General features: G+C 34.6%; 2 protein-coding genes across 2 annotated transcripts; both read right to left on the bottom strand.

Moving 5' to 3' along the window:
* Nucleotides 1-5703: 5703 nt before the first annotated feature.
* On the bottom strand, nucleotides 5704-6636 carry LOC100919021 (vomeronasal type-1 receptor 1-like). The gene has a single exon (XM_003774364.1). The coding sequence runs from the start codon at nucleotides 6634-6636 to the stop codon at nucleotides 5704-5706; it is 933 nt and encodes a 310-aa protein (XP_003774412.1).
* Nucleotides 6637-16434: 9798 nt separating this feature from the next.
* LOC100919282 (vomeronasal type-1 receptor 1-like) lies at nucleotides 16435-17361 on the bottom strand. Its single transcript, XM_003774365.1, has one exon. It carries the CDS (start codon nucleotides 17359-17361, stop codon nucleotides 16435-16437), a length of 927 nt encoding a protein of 308 aa, XP_003774413.1.
* Nucleotides 17362-19136: the final 1775 nt, after the last annotated feature.

Raw genomic sequence — 19136 nt, 5'->3', positions numbered from 1 at the left:
CTACTGGTAAATGGAATTGTCATACTGATTGTTTTGTAAACAGTTTTTTTCTTTGCAATAAAGCAGGTTTCCTAAGAGTTTTATCAAATAATGAGTCCATAACTCAGAAGCTGGGATCCTTGGATTATCAAACTCTAGATTACCGAGCTGGTCTTCTTCTTTCTGTTATATGACTCATTTGATTCATTGATTTATCCCTCTATTTTTTTCAACCATAAGAAATCATTATGTTCATTATTGCTTAATGGTACAGTTTGAGATCTGATGCTGCAAAGTCCACAACTTTCCCTTTTTTATGATATTAGGTATAGGTTAACATCTCACTACTGGTGAACGTACATACCTTATGTATTCCCCTCTTTTGAAACCATTCTCCATTTAGTAACTGAAATGGTTTTCCTAAAGTGTGGGTCTAATCATGCCACCCCATCTACTCGGTAAACTCCAATGATTCCCTATCACCTCTAAGATCAAATAAAATTACCAATTTGTAATTCAAAGTCCTTTAAAACATAACCCTTCCCATCTTTCTAGTCTTTTTACACCTTGCTTTCCACCATGTACTCTTTAATGCAATGACCCTGGCTTCCTGATTTTCCAGGAAGAAGATAATCCATTTCTTGGTCCCTGGTATTTTCCTTGGCTGCCTTTGGTACTTAGAACTCTCCCTCCTCTGCTCTGATTACTGATTTTCTTAACTTCCTCTATGTCCCACCTAAGATATCATGTTCTATAGGAAATCTTCCCCAGTGTTTCCCCGCTTTTAATTATTTGATATTTATCCTGTGCATAGATTACTTTTTATACCTGTATTTATTTATAGGTTATCTCTCCCATTAGGTTGTAAGCTCTGTGAGGAGAAGGACTCTTTTTTACTTCTTTTTATATCTCCAGAACTTAGAGTAGTTACAGTTCCTGGCACATAGGCTTCATAAATATTTGTTGAATAAATAAATGGATCAGAGCTAGTCTTATTGCCTTTACTACCTTGCACATAGTAGGTATCTAATCAATATCTGTTTCAAATCAAGTTAACTTTTTTCTTAAATTGTTATTATTCCATTCTTATAATCCCTTACTTGAACTCATATCCTATTGTTTGAATGCTAATTGAGCTAATTTCAATAAACCTTTCCTAAGAAAGAGTTAGATCGGGATGCTTGTGACATCATGAATGGAAGACCTTTTTTGCCCATTTTCGTGGGCTCCTGTACACTTTTCTGAGGTAGTCTGTCATTCTTGTAAGGACTAATTAGGTTCTCTTGTACCATTTTGTGTATCCAAGATGAACTCTCTTCCTATGGCAAAAGGTTTGAGGACAATAATTAAAAATTCTCTTATTGCCTGTGTAGAAAGTGAATTAATAGAAGTGATTGATTATGACCTGAATATAAGTTTTGTAATTTCCATATAGGGGGTACTGAAGGCCAATGTTTTCTTCCTATAAGGTATACCCAGGTAGCACTGCCCAGGCCTTAGGTTGAGGTCAACTAAGATATGGCTCTTTGAGATGACATAGATCAAATCTGTCTTTATCTTTTCCTGTTTTTTTTTTTTTTTTTTTTTTTTAGAATTTTTGTTGGAAAGGCATCTTTTCTGTTTTAATTTATATTCAGAACAGGGATAATTAATATGTGCTCAGAATCCAGGGAATGATCAATATTTTGAGTGTGTGTTTAATTTCATTCTGAAATACATTTTATAATAGGTGTTTGAAAACCAATTGGAACCTTGGGATTTGTATTCTGGAGGACAAACATTACTTCTCATCCCTTGGACTGATTTATGTTACCATAATTTTTAAATCAAAATGCAAAATTGAATCACCCATATTTAAAAAAAAACACAGATATGTAGGTTGCAAAATGGAGAAATAATTGAGAAAGAATTGGGACTGAATGAGTTGAGTTTCAGAGTAAGGGACAACATGAACCTGAGCCCCTAAAGAAAAAGGGGAATGGTAGAGACAAGATAGGCCTAGGTGAGAGCTTCATCTTCACCCTTTTGCAACAGGGAGAAAGTAGCACCTAATTAGGCTGAGAAAATTGATTGAGGCCAGATTGTGTAGGACTTTAAAGGCAAATCTGAGGGCTTGATATTATATTCTAGAGGCAAGAGGAAGCCTCTGGCTTTGATGCAGTAGGAAAGCCATGTGGTTATAACTGTAGTTAAGGAAAATTACTTTGGCAGCTCTATTTAAAAAGGACTGGAGGACTGAGAAATGAGGGATCATTTAGGAGGCTGTTGCAAAGATCTAGTCACTCATGAATACCTAAATTAATATGTTAATTTGTGCTAGTTTCTGACAAAGAGTTAGATTTAAAAGATGTTATGGAGGTCAAATGGTAATATTTGACAACTGATTGGAAATTTGGGGGCAAGGAAATTGAGAACAATATTGAAGTTATAAACCCTGGAGACCGAAAGTGCTAACCCATGCTTTGGATATAAAGAGGAAAATCTGAAAAGGGTTTGTAGAGATAATTTTAGTTTTAGACAGATTGAGTTTGAGATGTCTCCAGGATACATTGTTTGAAAAATTTAATGGATCGTTTTTGATTCAGGTCTAGACTTTTCCTGATAAGTATTCATCTACATTTATTTAGTGGCAAGTAATCTGAAGATTATAGGTTTATAATGTGATTTGAATTCTAAAAGTGCTATTTACTTTTATTCCTATTTTTTGTCAATATTTCCCTTGAGATCTTGAGATTGAGATTTTATTCCTTCACAGGGTTTTACTATATTTTTTATCTAGCCCTATAAAGTACCCTCCAGTAGGTTAACAAGCACAACACTAAATCTGTAAATTGATTTAAGTGGCATCATAGTATTTTTTATTATATTTTCATGGCCTTGTTTAGAGCATTGAATGTTTTTCCAATAATTTTTCTTTCATCATTTATTTTAAATCTTTGCTTAAAATTTATTAATAAAGATATCAATTGAAATATAGTTTTTATAGTACTAGATTTCCCGTATATCCCTCACTTTCCCCACTTTCAGAAAGTTATTTATTATAAATTGTAATTTCAATACATGCTATACTGAGGGCCAATGTTTCCTTCCCATAAGGTATGCCCAGGTAGTACTCTCCAAACTTTGTGTTGAGATCAACCAAGAGATGACTCTTTGAGATGACATGGATCAAGCTGATTAGAACTTAGGAAGATGAGTATTCCTGACTTAGGATTCTATCCACTGTGCTATTTAGTTTCCATCTGTAAGTAAAAGATTACAATCAATGAATAAAAATTATAAATATTTTTTTAGCAAAAGTATACAATATGTATACTGAAATCTAACACACTCTTTGAATCAAGAGTATGTTTTGCACCTCTGCAAAGAAGCAGGGAGAAATGTCTTCTTAGATCTCTGCTTTGTGAACAAACTTGATTCTTATTATTTGATGGAATTTATTTTCAGTTGTTGAGATGCTATTCTTTTTATTTGCAGGTTTGTGTTCATTTTGCTTTCCTGATTATTCTTAGTTTTCTCTGCACATTTTCATATATGCTTTCCTATTTTCTTTGTATTTATTATATTCATTTTACCGTACTTTTTAGCAACATCCATAAAATTTAAATATACCATTTGTATTTATGTAATATGTATTGTTTTTATTTCATCACATTTACATGCTATATTTTAAAGGCTTTCTCAAGTTCATGAGTATCAACTTTGCTTCCAATTCTTCTTTGTCAAATTTTTGGATTTGAAGTAGAATCTCAGTTATTTTACTTTAAAAATTTTCTTATTATTAATTATTTTTCACTCTTATATTTAGTAGTTTATCTGGAAAAATAGCTGAAGATGGAGTCCTACCAAATTCCTTTCACAATGTAAGTATAGTGCAATACCTACATCAGGAACAGCAAAAACAGAAACAGAAAACTATTGACAAATTTCCCAAATAAATATTAATGTAAAATTTTAAAATAAAATACTAGCAATAACATTACAGAAATATATCACAAAGATCATAGACTGTTACCAGGTGGGATTTATACTGGGAATATGGGATTGGTTCAGTATTAGGAAAACTATCAGAATAATAGATCCTATCAATAACAGAAGCAACAGAAATCATAAGATTATCTCAATAGATACAGAAAAAACTTTTACAAAATACAGCACCCATTCCTATTAAAAATACTAGATGGCATAAGAATCAAGAGAGCTTACCTTAACATGTTAAGTAGTATTTATCTAAACCCATCAGCAAGTATTATCTATAATAGGGATGACCTAGAAGCCTTCCAAATAAAATCAGGAGTGAGGCGGGGATTCCCATTATCACCACTATTATTCAATATTAATACTGGAAATGCTGGGTATAGCAATAATAGGAGAAATAGAAATCAAGGCAATTAGTATAGGAAATGAGTAAACAAAGCTATGGCTCTCTCTGCGGATGATATGATGATATACTTAGAGAATCTGAGAGAATCAAGTACCAACTAGTTGAAACAATAACTTTAGCAAAATTGTTGGATATAAAATAAATCCACATAAGTCATCAGCATTTCTTTATATTACCAACAAATCCTGGCAACAATAAATAGAAAGAGAACTTTCTTTTAAAATAACTATAGACAATATAAAGTATTTGGAACTCTACCTCCAAGACAAAGTATTGACAATATAGGAACACAATTACAAAACACTTTTTACTCAAATAAAGTGAGATTTAAACAATTGGAGAAATATGGATTTCTCATGTATAGACTATCTATCTATATCTATATCTATATCTATATCTATAAACAATTCTAACTAAATAAATCTTATAAACATACTTATTCATTTACATTCCAAGCTATCAAAAATTGTTTTGTAGAGCTAGAAAAAATAATATCAAAAGTGTAGGGTAGCAAGGAATAGAAACTCAAAACATAAAAAAATGTTAAAAATTGTTAGTATAAAAGTCAAGACAACTGGTGATGACCTAGGATATGGTGGAAAAAGAAATGGTTTTATTAGGATATGGTTGCTGCACATGTTATAATTTCTTGGAGCCATTGGTGAGAGTGATAGATGGGATATCAAAGGTAGATTAGCAATCCTGAAAAGAGCTCAGAAAGCTAGTTCCTGTATATCTCTATATTAGTACTCACCTACTATTTATCATTTCTCTAGCAGCCTGTTCACAAATAGTCAACAGCAGTTAAATAAATAGAATCTAACTTGCAAAGAAAATTCAAATTACTTAAATAGAAATTTTAGAAGTAATAAAAATTATATTACATTGGAATTAAGTTCTACAGACAGAATGAGGGAGATGAGTACACCATATTTTGCAATCTACTTCTAGTAGTCAGCTTTATAATGGGGGCCTTTGATGTGGAAGGAAGGAAATCTCCTAAGAAATGTTTCAGAGGTAGGAATCAACTAGATGTGGTAACTGATTTATATATGAGCAGTGTGAGTAAAGAAATGTGAATGGTTCTGAGCTTTCCAACTTCAGGTTACTGGTGCTACTTTTGTGAGAATTTGGGAAGAAAGAAAGTGGCTTTATAGTAAAAGTCAGCTGTTTTGTTTGGGATTTATTAAGCGTGCTTCTAAGGTGAAGAGAGTCCTATGGTAATGTAAGGGAATTCTACTCTATGGGAGAATCTGCCATGTAGCATGGAGAGGAAAGGAGTGGATGGGCTAATTCACTTTTGTGAATTATTATTTTTCCATTCTCCCCAACAATTCTCATCAGCCAGAGAATTCTTTCCAGCAGAACCTTTTTAAACGTAAGAAAACTGGCAAAGACCTAAGTATCTGGGTATCCATGTTGATCAACATAAAGGAGCTGACTATTGGATAAAGCAGGGAGAGAATAATTGTGAAAAGAGACTCCCAGTGCCTAGTTGCTTTAGTATAAGCTATATAAATGACAAAAGGGGAACTGGCTGAGTTAAAGCAGACAAAGCTGCCTACCAGCATCAGGATGGCTTTAGTGGCTCTGGTCTCATGGGAGATTCTGGGTGAAAGGCTGATGTTGTGAATGTATTGGACTTGCCGGCTGTGTCTATAGAGGACAATTACCATGTAGCCACTTGAGCAGATCATGAGACCCATAAATAGAGCATCAATAATTGATTTCCAAATTAGAATTTTTATAGTATCTGTGGCATGCCAATTGAAAGAGCTATGCCCAACCTTCCATATTTCTGTACTGTTGTTCCTTTGATGATGGATATTGATAGCTACAACAACATCTATCAGAACATTGAAAATCCAACAAAGCAAAGAGCTGAGAACAATATATTTGGGGGCCCTAGTTTTGACCTCTGTCCACATAGGACTGTTGGGGCTGATGATGATGGCCTGATATATACTCAGGAAGCTGGTACTGCAAAGGGAAATGCTCCGTGTCACTCTTATTAAGTAAGTTAAGATTTTCCCCATCATGTCATCCAAGAATGATTTCCACCCCCACATATTTATTATTAGGGGGATTCCTCTGAAGATAATCATCAGGGCATGAGCTAAGGCCAAGTTTGAGATTATCAGACTAATGTATCTTTTTCTGTGAGTAGTGACGAATTTCAGGCTATGAAGATAAAGAAGGAACATATTTCCCAGCACTCCAAACAAAAGCAGGGTCAAGAAGACAATCTTTAGGTCTTCTTTATAAGAGCTCATTCCTTGGTGTCTTGAAGAGCTTTTTTTATCAGATCCAAAATGACCTAGGGAGAAATCAGTGGGAATTTGAATTTTCCAGATTAATTATTACCCAGTAAAATCTCTCAACCAACTTGCCTTCTATATAAAGAATACCAAATCTTCCCAGATAAGTAACACTACTACTACAGCATTTATAAGACATGTATTCCAATTATCAGGACAGCTAGAAGACTCAGTTGATAGAATGACTGCACTGTAGTCAGGAACAATATGAGTTCAAATCTGGTATCAGACACTTATTAACTATGTGACCTTGTATAAGTCACTTCACTTCACTTTCTTTACCTCAGATTATTCATTTGTAAAATGAGCTAGAGAAAGGCTAAGCTCTCTAATATCTTTCCTAGGTAAAACTGAAATAGGGTCATAAAATTTCAGATGCAAGTAATCAACTAAGCAACAAGAAATTCATCTTATCAACTCACAAACACTTTTTAATAATATACTTAGTATTTTACTAATAGAACACTTTTTAACTCTCTCTAAACCATGCTTTTTGCTCTTGTACCATGGTCATCATCTCCCACCAGTACCTTGGACTGTTCCTGGGCTCATCAACTTTGATGAGCGAGTTTTTGCCTTAACTTCTCAGGATTCATGTCTTCTGCCACTTCCTTCCCACTGCTTCACCATTCCACTGAACCTATTCTGAGGTCCCTTTCAGTAATCTTTCCTTTGTTTAGTTCTTCCATTAGAATGTAAGCTCCTTGAGGATAGGAACTGTTTTTCTTCTTTTCTTCTTATTTCAATTTCTTAGCATAGTTTCTGGGCCATAGCAAGACTATTTGAAATGTCTTTTGTGTAACTGTCATTTGTGGGAATGAATCAAAGCCTGTAGGTGTAATATTGAGTCATCCTTTTTCTTTATGTAATCCTGAGCAAAAAGGTTCTGCTTTCTGAGAAAACAGAGTGGATAGTTTCATGATATATTTTCTTTGCTCTCCTTTTGTAAAGAGCCACAGATAATGGGGGAAACTCTGGTTGAAGTATTAGACTCTCCAGTCCAGCCAGGGAACCTGTTGACATGTCTGGTTTGGCTCTCCATCCCCCTGGGGACATTTCAGCCTTCCTGAGAAGTCAGGGGGTAGGACAATCTGTGTTGTACTTGAAGCAGAAATACTAATGTAGCAAAGAGACATCTAACAACAATAGCAAGTTACTTATATGGCCCCACATGCACAGTATTCTATAGTTGATGCATGTCTAGTATAGTTAGCTCATGTGCAGTGTACTATAATGATGCAAGTGTATTAGGGTATTTTTAAGGCTGAGAGATCTTGATAAATGAACTCCATGTTCAACCAACCACATGAGATTTGACTCCTAACTCCTCACTTTTGATCAGAATTTGGGCTCCTACTGAAATCCTCCAGTAAACAAGTCCCCACACTACATCCATTAGCCAAGAATTAAGAGGATTGTGCAAGATTCTAGAGACATCTACAAAAAGTTCCCACTCTTGCCACTTATCTGACATTAAGAGAAACTATACCCTGTGGAAATAGTTATCTTACATGGGTAACAAATACCTTATATATATATATAATAGTTATTCATGAGAAGCAAAGCATAAAAATGGAGGGAGGAATAGGAAATTCTGGCATCTCATAATCTTTACTTTTATCAGAATGGGACAAAACTCAGTGGACATTTTGATATTTAAAGAACATGATTTCTAAATTATCCATTCAACTTAATAGGAAAATTATTGAGTTTGGGAGAAAGGAAAGGAACATATGAATAGAAGGTTAGATTAGTTCAACAAGTATACTAAATTAAAATAAATTCATCATTCAAAGGAAAATGAATCTTTCAGAAAGATTAAAAAGAAAAAAATAAAAGAGTAATATGTATCTGTGATTAGTTGGGCCAAGTGGATGAGACGAAGATTTTTGAAGTGGGAAAAAATGTTGTCAATTATATACCGATTTAGTCAAATTGTTATTTTTCATTTTCATCTTTGAAAAAGGGAGAAAACACAGAGAAAAGAAATACAAGAGAACAGGTGAAAGAAAAGACAAAATTAACAATCATCCTTATAAAAGTAAATGGTATGAATTTCCTTATAAAATAGAACACAATGGAATATATTAGGAATCTCATTTCAACAACATTATTTATAAAAAAAGTCCTTGATTTATAACTATTCACAAGAGGAAAAAGTATCTAGAAGCACCCAAGATGCTTCATATGACCTCAAAAAATGGTAACAATTGTGATTTAGGAAAAGATCAGTAGCAGTTAAAATATGATAAAAGAAGATAAGCAGGGAAACAACATTATGCTTAAAGATACTATAAGTAAATCAATTTCATATATATGTATATATATGCAACAATTATATTTCCATTTGTATTCTAAATACATAAATGGTACAATTAGTAGGGTGACAGACTTGAAGTCAGGAAGACTCATCTTCTTAAGTTCAAATGTTGTTTAAGACATTTACTAACTATATGAACCTTGGCAAGTCATTTAAGCCAGTTTGTCTGAGTTGCTTATCTGTAAAATGAATTAGAAAAAGAAATGGCAATAATATCTTTGCCAATAAAATGCCAAATCTATTCACAAAGAGTTGAATATTATTGAAATGATTGAACTATATATTATGTATATATAAAACACAGAGAGAACCATGTAATCATCACAGCTCAGTCTTGATGAAGGTTGCATATATATGTGTTAAATATATACATATATGCACATATACACATATATTCACCTTTTGGGTCATGGCCAGTGTGGAAATTTTTTTTTGATTTAACTATGCTTTATTATTACAAATGTTTTGTTTGCCTATTTTCTTTAATGGGGTAGATTTGCTGGAGGGAAAAAATAAGGCTCTTTAATTGAAAAATAAAGAAAATTAAAACAATAATTGCAGACATTAGTTCACCATATATCTACTAACAAGATAAGCAACAAAGAAATTAAAGACATGAATAGAACTTTAGAAGTTCTTTGTTTCTATGGGTTCTTTGTTTATTATTGGACAGCAACAAAAATGTAGCTTGTATAATCCTCACCTATGAATGGAACCCTTACAAAAAGTCATGGGAAATTCAAGTATTGATTGTGCATTTTCTGTAACTCTATTCTGTATTTGATATAAAACCCCAAACTTCTTTGTCTCTGAATAAAGAAACTCATGAGTTCAAGGGTTTAGTCTTTCTTTCAAAGTTAGATGACAAAGGGTTGTTTTCCCCCAGTCACTGTTAATTGAAAAGAAATTCTGATTTTGGTTTTAGAGAATTATTATCTCAATAAACACCTATAAATCATTTCTGTCAATAGAAGCTTGTTCTAACTTTAGTTTCTGAGAAATTGAATGATAATTGTGTGTTACCCTTGAGAAAGAGACCACTAGATGACCTTGTCCCATTGTAAAGCTCTATCCTTGTAAATTTTAGGTGGTTTTATCTAATTATCTTTATCCTCTTTCTGTTCTTTATTCTGTGCTTAAAAATTGAGTTATATCTTCAGTTCTGGTCTTTTACATAGAAAGAAGGTAAGCCTTGGGCTTGCTTATTGGCAGTTCTCATGCTTCTGGTTAATAAGTGTTATCTTGCCTGAAGGAATGTATCTCAGTTTGTTTACCTTATTGTTAAGTTCTACCAGACAGGGTGATCATGTTTTGGGGCATAAACCCCTTTAAACAATAACATCTGGCATTTATAGGATAATAATAATAATTGTTATTATGATAGCTCTCATTTCTATAGTACTTTAAGGATTTCGAGTTTCTTTTCTAGGTTATCTTATTTGATTCTTATAATACCTCTTGGAGGGATGTGTTATTATTATCTACATCTTATAGATTAAGAAACTGAGACAGACAAAGATTAAGTGATTTGTTTAAGCTCAAATATTTAGGAGATATTTTAGGCAAGATTACAAGTCAATTAGCATTTATTAAGTGTCTACTATGTGTTAGCCAGTGTGCTACTCGCCAGGAGTACAACAAAAGGTAAAGACAAAAGGTAAAAAAAAAAAAACTCTCAGGGAGTTCAGAATCATGGGGAAGACAACACACATGATACAAATAAACAAACTACACAAAAGGCAAATGGAAAATAATCAGCGCAGGGAAGGCTTTAGAATTAAGGGGGATTGGGAAAGGTTTCTTGTAGAAGGTAAAATTTTATCTGGGACTTGAGGGAAGTCAGGAGGTAGAAATAAGGAGAGCAAGCATCCCAGGAAAGCAATCATCCATTGATCTGAGAGCTATAATTTCTTTTTGGTGGAAAAGCAAGGAGACCAGAAGTCACTGGATTAAACAATGTAGGAGTGGGTATAAAGTGCAGGAGTTGCAGCTATGTGGATCATTGGATTCAGTGCTGAGCTTAGACAAAGGAAAATTCTTTTTCCTGAGTTAAAATCTGACTTAACATACTCACCAGCTATGTAACCCTAACCAAATCACAGCCCTTTTTTGCCTCAGTTTCCTGATTTGTAAAATTGGCTGAAGAAGGAAATGACAAATTGCTTAAGTATCTTTGCCAAAAAACATCCTGAGAGGTCATGAAGAACTAGATATAACTGAAAAATGAATGAACAATAAAAGCAAAGAGCAAGAAGTATGAAATGGGGGGAGATAGGAGAAAGATTAGGTTCTAAAGGACATCAAATGACCAACAAAGGAGCTAGATTAGAATTGGAATTACAACTCCCTTCCTTCAATAAGACCTTGGGGCAATAATTACTGGAATTCAGCATGTTTCTAGGGCTGCTAATGAGTTAGAATCCTTCAGCATCTGTCTAGATTTCCTCCTCCCTTATCCCACACATGCTCCTTCACCCTAGTCTAGAAGGGTAGGATACAGAGTAGGGTGACAGCAGAAGAAGAGGCCTAACTATGCCCTCCTTGCATGTACAAAGCCCTTCTTGCATCCTGGCGTCTTAAATATCTCTTTTTAGGCAGCTTCTCTAGAATTCCTGTCTTGTCTCCCCCATGCAGAGAAAAGATGCCTGCTTTCTTTCTCTGGGAAGGGACTCTCCCAATTCTATCTCTGAGGATAAGACACCTTCAGTCACTTACCATGTTCTCTGTTGCACAGCGGGTAGAACTCTGCAAGTTGGTGTAGGAGTATGCATGAGGTTGGCACTAGCAGGACAATTATAGGGGAAATTGAGTCTGACCTCATCTCCTCCAAGAGTTGAAATTATAACGTCATTTGCTGGAAAAGTGACATTGTTAGATCAGGGAAATTGAGAGGTTTCTGAAGAAGAGGAAGAAATTAATTTGTCTGAGATGCAAATCCCCATCAACAATGACTGTAGGTTAATTAGTCTCCTAAGGAGCATTTGTGATCTTCTGGAAGAAACACTTTTTCTCTTCCTAATGGGAGGTAAGATGTATGTAAATAAGGGTCATAGAGAAAAGGGGACAGGGACATCTGATACGCTAAATGAGGACCTCTAAGCCTCCACTTTGAGGTTACTGACATCTATCCATCTATCCATCCGTCATCTATCCATCCATCTGTCCATCTGTCCATCTATCCATCCAACTATCTGTCTACTCACCTACCTACCTACCTACCTATCTTTTTTTTTAAACTGTGATTACCATTGAGGATCTCCACTTTACTGTATACTTCTGTGCTCTTTTGAAGTTATCCCATTCCAAAGCAAACAAAATTTTGATAAAACATAGAAATGCTTTTTTCTAGGACATATTGGGATTGTTTCCACAGGAATGGTCAATCCTGCTCAGTTAGAATGGTCTTAGTGTTTGTATTCTTCAGATTTATGGCAGAAGTTCTATCCTAAAGTGTGTGTGTATGTGTGTGTGTGTGTGTGTGTGTGTGTGTGTGTGTGTGTGTGTGAATTGATAGGAAGTGATTTACCTAGGGTCACATAGCTAGTAAATGTTAAGGGTCTAGCACTGGATTTGAACTCAGGTTCTCATGACTCCAGAGTTGGTGCTCTGTCCATGGTGCTATGTAGGTGCTCCAACTACAGTGTATTCTTAAAACAATGTCCAGGTGCCCTCATACTCTGTTACACTAGGGCTTACATTCCATATGCACTGAAATTAGAAACTGAGTTTTGGGGAGGGATAATTTCCCTGGATATCATTTGGACTAGACTGTCCTCTCTACCTCATGATTCAAGGGACATCAAAATCCAGAACTTTTCAAGTCACTCTTAGTCTATAACCATCCATTTCATTTAGTGGACAAGTCAAAATTTTCATTTGAATTGCCTTCTTTTTTGGGTGTAACATATACATGAATGTTACATAGCTATGTCCATTGTCCCCAGGGACATCTCAATGTGCCCATCAGGGAATTGTGATTATTGGCCTTTTCTGGGTTCATGATCTGCCTAGAACAGGAGTCACTTTTCCAGTCTTTGAGGACTCCTCAATTATGGTGGCCTGCCTTGTATTTATCACTCTCTTTCCCTCTGTAGCTTTTATGATGGCCTGAGGTAAGAGGAAGAAGTAGGCAGGTACAGTGACCTGGTCAGCTCCAAATACACAGTCCCTCCCCAACTCTGTCTTGAGGATGACTCATCCACTCTGTCAGGACTTTTGTTTTGTAGTGCTCAGAGACTGCTAGAATCAGGTGGTCTCCCTTTTCTTACCTCCAAAGCATCACGACTTCTTACCAGTCAGTGCTGGGCCATTGAAAAATCAATGAAACATTTCTCTTTCCCCTTTTATTTCCCTGAACAATTTATTTCCCTCAAAACAATAGCAACAGCAGCATTTTATTTAATTGGATTAAATAGAAATGGTTATTTTTTCTTCCACATTTTATCCATTGGACAAAAAAAAAACACAATACTCTTGTAAAAATATGGATAGTTAAACAAAACACATTTTCACTTTGACTTTGTCCAAGAGTATCTTTCTCCTTCTTTTTGAGTTTAGCACTTCTTGATCAGGGTGGATGTAATAGTACTCTGCAATAATGGTCATTGCATTAATCAGAATTATCAAGTCTTTCAAAGTTATCTGGCTTTATATATTTTTTTGTTATTGTAGAAATTGTTCTGATTCTGTCCTCGTCACCACACCCCCTTTAATACAAAGTTATAAAATTTCTCTGAATCTTTCCATGGTTTTATTTCTTTTGGCATAGTAGTATTCTATTACATTCATATATCCTAATTTGTACAGCAATATCTCAATCATTTGAGACTATTCTAATTTTTTAGGTTTTTTTTCCATTATATAAAGCCATGATAATTATTTTTGCATGTGTTGATCCTTTGTCCCTCTCTTTCATCTCATACCCAGTATTGGTATTGATGATTAAAAGACTATATAAAATTTGTTTACTTTTTCCGATAGAATTCAACATTTCTTTCCAGGATGGCAGCACCAATTCAAAATTGTATCATAGCTTTATTATTAATGTGCCTTTTCCTTATTAGCTCCTTTAACAATGGCTATTTTTAGTTTCAAATTTTCTTCTTCCTTCTCTTTCCTCCTCTATCCAGACAGTAAACAATTTCATACAGGTTGTACAAGTACATTCATGTGGTATCTATTTCCATATTAGTCATGTTATGAAAAAAAAACATTCAAAAATTCATTGAATAAAATAAGTGAAAAAATATTTTTTTACTTAACTACTATGATTTTGAAATTTGTTTTAAAGTTTTTCCAAGGATTTTTGTTGGGCTTTTTCCAGTTAAATTTTTTTTGTTTGTTTTGAGGCTTTGCTTGTATCTATTTTGACAATATTGTCTTGTGATTTTGTATTGTAATCTCCCCTAAAACAATAGCATTTTTTATAGTCAAGTTTTTAAAAATTGTTTGCTCATTTTCTAGTCTCTTCTTGACTTTGAACTTTATGTTAATATGGGCTTAGTTTCTAGTTGTTGGGAGATTTTCACATTTCCACGTTTTTGAATTTTTTGCAATTGTATTTTCAGAGCTAGTTCAGGGAGCTCAAGTTTTTGGCCCTTCCAGGACAATGTGATCTGGGAAGAGGTATGGTCACTGCTTGTGCCCTAGTTATTGCTTAGGAATGTCTTTTATTCCCTTGAGATAGAAACTGATAACACTCTTCAACTTCCCTTTCTTTTTGAGACTAAAGTAATACTCCTCCTTAGGGTTCTTGCTCCTTTGTGACTGAAAGCACTAATGCTCCTCATGGACCCTTATCTCTCTTGACCAAAAGTGCTCCTTTATAATCTTTAACTGTGTGTCAGCATGTGATGTAGTTAATAAAGTTGCCAAACACTGTCTGGCTCTGCATCCAGTTAGCACTGGATAGCTGAAGGGGCTCCCTGCAATCTTTTTCTTACCAGTTGCGAGGTTACGTTATCATTTTTTGCTTGAAAGCCACTGAAGTGGCTGCTACTTCTGTATTCACAACTGAGTCCTCCCATTGGTGTTTCCATTCAAGTGAGCTCTAGTCCAACTTCCACCCCCATGTCATGAATTCCTTCTTCTAAGCTTCTAAATTGTTTTGAACTGGAAGAATGTTTTACCATGACCTTTTGTTAGCTCTGTCATTCCAGAATTTGATTTGGCATTTTATTTTAAATTTACTTGGAGGGGAATGTTGGAAGAATTCTTTTAAAAGATTTTTCTTTTCCACCATTTTGGTTCTAGTTTTGAAAAATTCTTCAATATTAATTTTTTGAGCATTCACTTCATTCCACACCATGCCTTGTTCCTAATCATACAAGACAAAAAAGACATCCAATCTTTCCTTAAGAATCTTTTATTGCATTTTGAAGAAAAGTTAAATTTATACACAAGAAGAAAGTTATACTGTATATATACAATTTATACCGGGGAAATTTAAAATAATTATGTGTGTTCCTGCATGTGTGTAAAAGTACACAATTTTTTGTGAAGGCACACACTTTTATTATGCACAAGAATAATTTCTTTTAGAATGTAGTATCTCAGAGTTGTTTCTTAGGCAATAGTGGAAGATTTAAAGTGGAGTTGTGCAGAGAGCGCTTTCCATTTATGTATGATACTATATATGTATAGGAAATTGAATATTCCTTTTTTTTATTGGGAAAAAGTTAGAACAAAAGGATTTGCAAGAAATTGAATATTTCTTATAAGGTTAAAAACCATTCAGTCCAGTTTAATTAAGACCAGGAATACTTCAGGTCAAATGATGAGAGATTTAAGTGAGAAGTGGGGTTATAGTCATCTTGGGAATAAAAGTAAAATTTAAATTTAAATTTGGAAGAAAATTTTTTAAATCCAGTATCCAGTAGTGAACCACTGATTCTTTCTGAAGAGGGAAGTGACACAGTTAAGTCAATGTCCTAAGAATATTACTATAGGAACTGTTTGACCAATTCTCTAGGTGTGAGATTAGAGTCAGGAAGACAAATAAGACTCTCTCGAGAATGAACATAAGGCTCAAGAAGGGCCAGAATTAGAATTGGGGCCTTTGATGTGGAAAGAAGGGAATGACAAAAGTTGTGTTATAGAGGTAGAATCAAGAAGACTGAATTATATACATGGGAAGTGAGTGTGAGTGAACATCTGAGACTTGTTTGGATGTCTAAAACTTTAGGTGACTTGATAAATTTTTGAGAATTCAGGAAGAAAAAAAAGATACAGATTTCATAGGAAATGTAAAATGTTTTGTTTGGGATATATTGAGTGTGAATGTAAATTAAAGAGATCCCTGTGCCAGTAGAGAGAAAGGCCTCTGTAGTAGAGCCTAGTATACAGCCTGGGGATGAAAGCAGTGGATGGCCTAATTTATTATTAAGCCCATTTTCCCATCTCCTCCCATATCCTCATCAACCAGAAACGTCTTCCTAGAAGAATCTTTTCTTCCTAGCAGGATCATGCAAGAAAACATGCAAAGACTTGCGCATCTGAGTGTCAAAGCTGATCAGCAGAAAGGGGCTGACTACTGGATAGAACAGGGAGAGAATAATTGTGAAACGTGGCCCCCAATGCCTATTTGCTTTCTCAGAGGCAATATAAATGACAAAAGGGGAACTGGCTGAGTTAAAGCAGACAAAGCTGCCCACTAGCACAAGGATAGCTTTGGTGGCTCTGGTTTCATGGGAGACTCTGGGCGAGAGGCTGGTGCTGTGAATGTGCTGGAGTAGCTCTTTGTGTCTATAGAGAATTGAAAGCATATAGATACTTGAGCAGATCATAAGACCCATAAACAGAGCATCAACGATTGAATTGCCAATTAGAATTTTTATAGTATTTGTGGACTGTGAGATGAAAGAACTACGCCCAAACTTCCATCTTTCTGTACTGCTGTTCCTCGGATGACTTATATTAACAGCCACGACGACATCTGTCAGGATATTGAAAATCCAACAGAGCAAAGAGCAGGGAACAACATATTTGGGGGCTCTAGTTTTTATCTCTGTCCACATGGGACTGTTGGGACTGATGGTGATGGCCTGGAAGACACTCAGGAAGCTGGTGCTGAAAAGGGAAATGCCCCGGGTCACTCTTATTAAGTAAATTAAGATTTTGCCAATCATATCATCCAGTAAAGATTTCCACCCCCACACATTTATTATTATGGGGATTCCTCTGAAAGCTATCATCAAGGTATAAGCTAAGGCCAAGTTAATGATTATCAGGCTGATGGGTGTTTTTCTATGACCAGTGATGAACTTCATGATGTGTAGGAAAAGGAGAAATATGTTTCCCAGCACTCCAAACAAAAGCAAAGCCAAATAGAGAATATATATATTTTCTTTAGGTGGAATCATTCCTTAGGGTCTTGGAGAGCTTTGCTGTCAGATCCAAAATACCCTGGGGGGAAACAAAGGAAGGCGTGACTTTTTAATAGTAATGATTTCCCAATAATATCCCCCAACTTAGCTTTTTTTTTTTTTTTATTTTAAATAAAGAATGGTGAATTTTCCTGGATAAAAATGAGCAGTCCAGGATTCTTAAAGTATATTCAACTTCTCAGGGCATCTGCATAGCTTAGTACACAAAATGATAGACTCACAGAGCATAAACCCTGAATTCAAATTCAGCATTAGATAATTACTAGTTTTTTGACTGTGGGCAAGTCACTCAATCCTGTTTGACTCAGTCATTTCATATATAAAATTAGCTAGAGAAGGAAATAGCAAACCACTTCTATAGCTTTGCAAAGAATAACAGAGATGGGATCATAAATTTTCAGATATGAATAATAGATTAAAAAATATCAGCTCCACTCACCAATTCAGAAATACTTATGAATAATTTAATGTGTGTTCTGGTAACACACCACCTTTAATCTTTCTCTCAGTTCTGCCTTTTGTTCTTGGGATATAATCATCATGACCTTCCTGCCAGTACTTTGGATAATCCCTGGGATCATCAATTCTGATGGGTGAGTGTTTGCATTAGCTTGCCAGGGTCCACATGGTCTGGCTACTTCCATTGCTTCACTATGTCAAATGCACCCATCCTTGCTCCATTTCAGTAATCCTTCATTTTATTGTTTGTCAATTGGAATGAAAACTCTTTAATTCTTCTCCCTAGTATTAGTATTTAACACAGTTCCTGAATCCTAGAATTTATTATTTCTCACTTTTTTCTCAATACTTTTTATTTTTCAAATGAATATAGAAATCGTTTTAAACATACATTTCAGTAAGATTTTGTGTCCTAACTTTTTCTTTTTCCTATTCCACCTTCCCTAGACAACAATCTAATATGGGTTAAACAGATACAATCTTTCTAAACATATTTCCATATTTGACATGTTACGTAAGAAAAACCAGACAAAAAAGGGAAAAATGAGAAAGAAACAAAATGAATAGAAAAAGGTGACAATCCTTTGCTTTAATCCACATTCAGTCTCCACAGAAGAACTTTCTCATTTTGAAGATACTTGAGGAATGGGTTTAAATTTATTAGATTAAGTACCATTTATTCTACAACTAATCAATGGTAGATGACTATGAATAGGCTGTTCTTGGAGTCTAAGGCAACAACATATGTACTAAATATTAGTCAAAATTTTAATTTGTGAAAAGCAAATGAAAACATTCTTGAGATCCCACTCTCACCCATGTTACTGACAAAGGTGATAAAAAATGTTGGAGGGATGAAGAAAAGCAGGTATATTAATGTACTATTGGTTAAAGTGTGAAGGTGTCTAACCATTCTGGAAAGCACTTTTAATTCCTCATGATCACCAAATTGTTAGAAATACTATTACTACACTCAAATAATAAAGAAATTTAAATAAGACAAATTTATACATAAAAACAGAAATTGTCTTTACTGCATGTGAATGCTATGCCAACTTTCTTTAATGGAAACAATCATGAATCTTGGTGTTTCTGGCCAAATTATATTTAGTGATTTTCATCTTCAGTTCCCGGTCTCTGGTATAGTAAAGAGGTGAGCCATTAATTTATTTATTGTTTGGCAGACTTCCCTGCTAATAAATGTTATTTTGCTCAAAGAAATGTTCCTCACTTTACTTTATTGTTAAACTCCACCTGACATAGTAGTTATGTTTTGGGACATAAAAACCTCA

Source organism: Sarcophilus harrisii, chromosome 6 (assembly GCF_902635505.1).
Source record: "Sarcophilus harrisii chromosome 6, mSarHar1.11, whole genome shotgun sequence".
Taxonomy (NCBI): domain Eukaryota; kingdom Metazoa; phylum Chordata; class Mammalia; order Dasyuromorphia; family Dasyuridae; genus Sarcophilus; species Sarcophilus harrisii.
This window is presented reverse-complemented; position numbering and strand designations above follow the sequence as displayed.

Coding starts and splice junctions, on each gene's coding strand:
- LOC100919282 (XM_003774365.1), bottom strand. CDS start 17,361: ATGATTCCACCTAAAGAAAATATATATATTCTCTATTTGGCTTTGCTT.
- LOC100919021 (XM_003774364.1), bottom strand. CDS start 6,636: ATGAGCTCTTATAAAGAAGACCTAAAGATTGTCTTCTTGACCCTGCTT.